Raw genomic sequence first — 7749 nt, 5'->3', positions numbered from 1 at the left:
CGCCACCACTACCATCACCCACCACCACTAGCACCGCCGCCGCCACCACCACCACTACATTCACCATCACCACCACTATCATTGCGGCCGCCACCACTACCATCACCCACTACCATCTCCACCGCCTCCACCGCAACCACCACCACTACCACTATTGCCACCGCCACCACCACCACCACTCCCATCACCCACCACCATCGCCACCACCATCGTGACTACCGTCGCCACCACCACTACCATCGTCTAGCACTAATACCGCTACCACCACTACTACCTTTACCCAACACCAATAGTGACACAACCACCACCACACACCGCCACCGCAATCACCACCAACGCTACCACCGCCACTACAGAGATTTTACTATTTTTATAATTTATATAATTCATCTCTGCATATAACTTAGCAAATAAAGTAAAATTAAGAAAAAAAATTAAAAATGTAATTCTATCATTTTATATTGATTCAGGTTTCATTTCTACAAAACAAATAGAATTTGGAACTAATTCTAGTTGTATTTCGTGTCAACCAAACAAGATATGGAATTGGATTCAAATTTCTAGCGGATTTTTTTTCCAATTTCAATTTCAATTTCTTCTAGAAACATTCTGCAAACCAAAGTGCACCTATAAGGTTTTTTTTTTTTTTTTTTTTTTGCCATTTGAGGGTCGCATCAACTTGGCTACAATCCATTGTATTCTTACTAACTTTTAGAAATATCAATCCCTTCATGCATATATATATATATATATATATATATATATATATATATATATATATATATATATATCTTAATTTTTTAATTATTTTATATACATATTTTAATACACAATCAAATATTTCTAAAACAAAATGACAATTTAATAAGATAAAAATTGGATTTTTTTTAAATATATTTTCTATGGATACTCATTTTCACTCCGACAATATATTAAAAAAATTGTGGATGGATGCACATTTTCACTCCTTTGTAAGGTTATGAGGTACATTTCTAAGTGTGAAATCCGACATGGAGGAGATTTTTACACATGAACACTGGCCTCTTAGTGTGTAGGTGTATTGTGGAGTGTGGCTATCCACAGATGAAAACGGAAGCTCTAACTAGTTGCATGAAAACATTCCCATATCCTTCTATGTTCTCCAAGGAAGTTCGTCGGAAATCTCTCGAATAAATCTCGAAGGAAAAAAGAATTGCAACAATAAATGGTGGCTAACAACGAGAAAGAAGAATAAGAAGAAAACAGGAGGTCGGTGTATCTGCAATTTCTTGGATGGCTGTAAGCGAGAGGAAATAAGGCATTTAATTATTCAAGACAACAAGAAAGCAAGAAAAGGATAGTGATCGATTTGGGAGCGTCACAGGGGAGGAAGATCGAAAGGTAACCTATGAGACCGGGGAGTTGTGCTTTTTCTCCCGCCTCAGCTTCGCGGATGGGAGGAGTGCGAGAGCTGAGCCCGCACGCTCTATACTTTTCCCCAACCTTCCCTCCAGTAAAAAATTAGTTCGTACCCCCAGGATTCTTGGGGCATGAGTTAAGCATATAGTGGATTTATCTTTCTTTTATAATTAAAAGGTTGAGCTTTGTTAAATTTAAGCGGATATATTGGACTAACTTTTTTGTGAGTTAAACTTGGTTTAATTGGCCTACACAATAATTTTGGAGTAATTTTTTGGTTTATTGGTTTAATTGTGCTAATTTTACTTAAGTGAGTTAAGAAAAGAAATGCTCTTGATCGTAGGATCGTACGATCCTATGATCCTAGGAATGAAAAACGATCCGGATCGTATTTTGGGTAAGATCGTAGGTAGGATCGTAAGATCGAGATTCGATCCGATACTACATTCCCTTGATTTTTATTATTATTATTATTATTATTATTATTATTATTATTATTTTGCAAATAATTTTTTCTTACTATTTTATGTCTTTTACCATTTACCAATTTACCATTTATTATTTTGTATTGTGACTTATGACTAATATTTTGAAGTTTTTATAACTTTGGAACTAAAAATTGAATGTTTAATATATTTTTCATAGTTAAAAATTATAAATTAAAATTATATTTTATTTTGTGGGATTTTAAGATCCCGATCCCAATCTTGCAAACTCAAAAACGATCCTATATAGGATCCCGATCTTGACAACTTTAATTTCAACTTTATTTCTTGATTGCTATTTGTTTTGGGGTATATATATATATATATATATATATATATATATATATATATATATATATATATATATATATATATATATATATATATATATATATATATATATATATATATATATATACACTAGAGTAATAATCATTTTTAAGGATTAGTGGTGTGGAAATAAGAATCTAGTGAAGATAATATGTTGTTATTTTTCTAATAAACATGTAGTAACAATACCCTTTAGCCTAAAGCTATACGGAGTACTTCAATTTGTTACGTGTTAAGTGAGCCAAGTCACACACGACCCCCTACCTCTTGTATTGTGAGCTCTCGTGATTGTGGCTATGCCCTACACAATTTCTCTCTTTTCTCCCTTACTCCCTATCTCACTCTTCTTCTCCACTCTCTCTCTTTTCCCACTCGTGAGAATATATTGAACAATATTTTTTAATCTTAGTAAGAATCATATGTGAGGGTGCTTAGATGATGTGGCCATCTTTTTTGTGGGAATTATGTGTAAGAATCTCCAAAGCACTAGTCTCTATAGCCTAATGCTCCGTTGAACCACCTATGCCACTTAACAATTACCGAGCATGGTTACGAACTTACGTGTGGTGAAAAATCAAAAATACCACCTTATTGTTACTCATGTATACTATAAAGCGTTGTAGAAAAATGGCATCTTGGATGTAACAATGTAACCATATCCTTTGACTTTAGTAAGTCAATCCATTGGAAAGATTATTCGGTATCGTTCAGGTTGACACGTGTCGAGATTTGAGAAACTAATACGAACGAACGGTCCAAGTTGTGTACCAGAGCGAACTTTTCACTAACTTTTTATTGTGGACCCATAATTGGCTGTTTGACTTTAATGCTGGGATGAAGCAGTACAATGTAGACAGTTTCTCCAGGTGTCAGTACTTGAATGGTTGTCAAGTGCTATATTGAATAAGATTCCTTATGTGGGCTTCTTGGATTATGATATTTTTAAAGCCCAATTCCGTGAACTAAAATAAACTATATAAAAGGAAAGGTGCATACACTATTTCTAATTTATATCCTAGTCATTTTCATGGTTTTGAATTTGATTCTGAGTTTTGATCTTGTTTGTGAATAACATAACATATATATGCTTTTGTAACCTTATGGTATGTAAATATTCACTTAGAGTCATAATTAGATGGTTGTGATATTAGTGTCAGTATCGTAAAAATAGTAATTAAGTGATCTCAAATGATTTTGTATTTCGTTTTACTTAAGGCATGTTTGGGTTAACTTTTTTTTAGTATAAAGATGATTTTTAAAAAAAGTGTTTATTAACGTATGGCATTTAGGAAAAGATGATTTTCAAAAGTATTTGAATAAGAAAAACTTCTTTTTATGAATAAAATGGCTTAAAAAACTAAAGAGCTAAGATTTTTCAGCCACTTTTTTAACTTATTAGTTTTTTGAAAAGCTAAAAAGCTAATAAACTATTTTAAAAAGTTATTCCAAACTCCAACTTATACGTTAACACTTTCAGTCATATTCGTTTCACTTTATTAACTTTCCAGTGTTGTATATTGTAGCACAAGACCAGAGGTCACTCAGAGCTCAAATTACGTTTACAATACAGACACTATATTCATATCATAACTTGTGCAATGGAAAGTTTCCATGGTTCTTATTGTTGGATTATTATTGTACACATTACAAAAGAAATCTTTCATTCTCTATTTAGTTCTTTTGTTCACCTAAATAAACACAACATGGTGTTTATAACCTCATGTTGTTTATATGAACTCTAGTACAGTATTAGAGAGCTCGAATATAGTTGTAACCAAAGATAACGTCAATATGCACCACAATCATCCCAAAAAAATGAATAACATAAAGGAGTATCAAACCTAAAATTAATAAAGTTGCTATATAATTATAATATTAAAAAGAGAGAGAGAGAGAGAGAGAGAGAGAGAGAGAGAGAGAGAGAGAGAGAGAGAGAGAGAGAGAGAGAGAGAGAGAGAGAGAGAGAGAGAGAGAGAGAGAGAGAGAGAACTAACTGAAGTTGTAAGTACAGTAAAGGAATATCAAACCTAAAGTTAATAAAGTTGATGATGATACTAAGATTCCGTTTCGTTTGGGAGAAAAAAGAAAATTTTAGAAATGATGATATATGACATGTGTATTGTATAGTTTCTTATATAGTACAGGAAATTAATTAAATAACAGTTGGATTACTCTTTTCAAAGTACAACAACCGTGATTCATCATAAAGTTAATTAGCTTATCTACATAACCCAAAATTGATATATGGAGTCATTCTTTCATTTCTTATTATTAAAAAGGAAAAAAATACAATAACAACACATTTGATTTTTATAGCATATTAAGTTCAAATCTATTGTCATGTACTCCCCTCTAGTGGCATCCACGCAGTGGAATTTTCCGGAGATCGACTTAGACTTTGTTGGCTTTGATCAATATGTGGATTAAGTTTATTTTCAAAATATAGATCTCGTAAATATCATGATTAAACTCATTATATTATTTACTATAATATAAACTTTTTTACTAAGGTTAACATAATATTGATATTATAGTATACTTATGTAGGTCGACAATGCCACTACTAATAGGAACGTGTAAACATCTTCATATAGAAAGAAACTAATTCAAGTAATTTATTTATTTTTTTATAAAACAAAAAATTAAGAATATAAATTATATTCTAAAAGACTAAAAGTGAAACCCCCACTTTGTTGAGTAAAAAGAATATATTTTTAAGAATAAAAATGTCGATCAAAAAACTTAACCAAAAAGAAAGTAAGCATACCCCACTTTGCTCCAAAGAAAATCTCACAAGCCACAAGAACTTGTGGCTCAGAAATTTCCACCATTGCCGACGTGTCATACCCTCGCCTCACCTTTTTAACCCTCACTACTACTGCCGCAAAATTCAAACAAAAAGATTTTACGTTACAAACTTCGATAGACAATTCGTAATGTCGGAACTTAAAGATTCAGCGATTAAGCTTTTCGGGAAAACGATTCAGTTGCTTCATGTTGATGATGACGATGTCGTTCTAGGTAAAGCTGATGATCAACAACAACAACAACAACAACAGTGTTCTTCTTCCGAAGACATCAAGGTATTATAGTATACGAGTTTTTCGAGTGATTTGTTGTTTGATTTGGGTGTTCGTTTCTGTTTGTAAAGTTTCGTGGGTTTTCATGGTTGAGTTTCAACGACTTGAAGGTTTTTGAGGAAATGCATGTGTAGATAATATAACTTTTGAGTTGAATGAATTTTATGAAATTTCACGATCAACCCTTTTCTCAGGGTTTCAAAAGGAAAGTCGGGTCGATGTTACTTTTGGAAGTTATTAACTTTTTGCTTTCATTGTAATGTAATTTACAAAATTTTCAATATCCAAACATCATAGATTCATTCATACAAAGGCTTTTATGAATTTTCTTAGTGGCGTCCTCTGTTTTTTTCTTTTAGAGAAAATAAGGTTTTATATTAGATCTATTTTCATCCGTTCACTCATCGATCTCGATTATATATACAAAATTACGATATAAAATTACAATCTTTATGATCAAATCTGATAATTTTCATATCACATAAATAGAAAGCATCTTCTTTTTACATATATCAAGATCTTGAAACAAAATTATTCTTTTTCATTGACGATTTAAATTAATTATAATTTTCAGAAAAACACTACAATAACTCAAACAGAAGACACATCATGTTCCAATTCAAGTACATCATCAGGAGGAATCAACGATGATCCAAGAACACCAACCGCCGACAATGAGCCTTCATCAAAAAACTCTACAAAAAAAGAAAACCAAAATTCAGAAGAAAAACCTCAAAAACCAGATAAGATTCTTCCATGTCCTCGATGTAATAGCATGGATACTAAATTCTGTTACTACAATAACTACAACGTTAACCAGCCACGTCACTTCTGCAAAAACTGTCAAAGATACTGGACAGCTGGCGGAACAATGAGAAACACACCCGTAGGTTCTGGAAGACGAAAGAACAAAAGTTCATCGTCTGCTTCATATTACCGCCACCTTATTGTCTCCGAAGCTGCTTTCCAACCTTCTTGGAAAACCAACGGCAGTGTTCTTAGTTTTGGATCTAATGTCCCCCTTTGTGAATCTATGAATTCAGCTTTAAACTTTTCAGATAAATCCCAGAAATCTGAAGATGACCTATCTTCTAATTCTGTACAAAGGAATTTCCAAAAATACCCTTGCCCAATCCAGTGCTTCCCTCATCCACCACCTCCTCCTCCTCCTTGGCCTTACCCATGTAACATCCAAGAATTTCCAAGAATACCCTTGCCGAACCCTACGCACTATCGACCTCCTACCGCAAATCTTTCAGGGTTTCCTGTATCTTTCTATCCAACACCGCCATACTGGGGTTGTACCGTACAACCACCCCCATGGAGTATACCATGGGTAACCCCTCCAAATGACCAAATTGCCCCTCATTCTCTTCTCGGAAAGCATTCTAGAGATGGGTATATGCTTTCTCAATCAATAACTTCTTCAAATTCAAGAAACGAAGAGTTTTCAAGAGAAAGAGATTCAGAAAGTGGCGTTTTCACCCCCAAGACTTTGCGAGTCAGCGATCCAAATGAGGCTGCAAAGAGCTCTTTATGGTCAACTCTAGGGATCTTAAAGGGTGAAAATGGTAGTAATAATGATAATAATAATAATAATAATGGCGGAAATCTTTATAAGGCCTTTCAATCGAAAAGTCATGAGAAGAATGAAGTTGTTACGAGTTCTTTGGTGAATTTGCAAGCAAACCCTGCAGCCTTTTCAAGATCACTTAATTTTCGGGAGACTTCATAGATTTTGGAGCGAAAAGATTTGAGTTTTGAAGGGAGGTTAGAGATTGTAGAGAGGTGGTTTTAGTTTGGGTTTTGTGATAAGAATGGAGTTGTAAAGTATGCAACTTTTGTTGTACATGACTATAAAGAAATAAGTGAATTTAGTAAAGGGGAATTAGATAGAGAAAGAAAGATTTCTGGAATGTCCCAAAGTGCATTGTTATGATGATGATGAATTAATGATGAATAAAGTAAAATATCATTCAAGAATTTATCTTGATGCTTTAATTATATGTCATTAACTTTTTTTATAAAGTTTTAAACTTTAATTCAATTCAATATATTTGTCTAAAAAGATTTAGATTGATGAATGTATAAAGTCTTAAGTTTGAATCTTAATTATATTTATAACATTTTTATGATAAGTTATTTAGAATATATCGAAAAGAGATAATAAAAGTTTAATCTTTGATTTGATTTTAGATTCGTTATAAGCCCCTTTCATTTATATTGTCGCCATGTGTATGATATCAATCTACATCTACATTACATTTTTCCATTTGGAACAAATACTTTTATTTTAAAATTATATATATATATATATATATATATATATATATATATATATTAAAAGCTATGCTATTATGTTCGTTTTGTGGGTATCCCTTTTAAACACACAAGTGGAAAAAGATAGCGACGCAAATCATAAAATTATGAAGTTTCCCGACAAATGGCATTTAATT

At 32.7% G+C, this 7749-nt stretch overlaps 1 protein-coding gene across 1 annotated transcript; it reads left to right on the top strand.

The window, feature by feature from the left end:
- The first annotated feature begins 5094 nt into the window (after window positions 1–5094).
- LOC111903145 (cyclic dof factor 1) lies at window positions 5095–7280 on the top strand. The gene is made up of 2 exons (XM_023898927.2): window positions 5095–5296; window positions 5868–7280. Exons 1-2 carry the CDS (start codon window positions 5150–5152, stop codon window positions 7026–7028), a joined length of 1308 nt encoding a protein of 435 aa, XP_023754695.1. The 5' UTR covers window positions 5095–5149; the 3' UTR covers window positions 7029–7280.
- Window positions 7281–7749: the final 469 nt, after the last annotated feature.

This window comes from Lactuca sativa, chromosome 8 (genome assembly GCF_002870075.4).
Source record: "Lactuca sativa cultivar Salinas chromosome 8, Lsat_Salinas_v11, whole genome shotgun sequence".
In the NCBI taxonomy this organism is placed as follows: Eukaryota; Viridiplantae; Streptophyta; class Magnoliopsida; order Asterales; family Asteraceae; genus Lactuca; species Lactuca sativa.
Note: the sequence above shows the minus strand (reverse complement) of the source record. Positions and strands in the feature narration are given on the sequence as shown.

What these genes read in the sequence shown, in the direction of transcription:
- LOC111903145 (XM_023898927.2), top strand. Translation starts at nt 5,150, where the DNA reads ATGTCGGAACTTAAAGATTCAGCGATTAAGCTTTTCGGGAAAACGATT. An exon ending in CTTCTTCCGAAGACATCAAG is followed by an intron (nt 5,297 to 5,867) that starts GTATTATAGTAT and finishes TATAATTTTCAG; the next exon opens with AAAAACACTACAATAACTCA.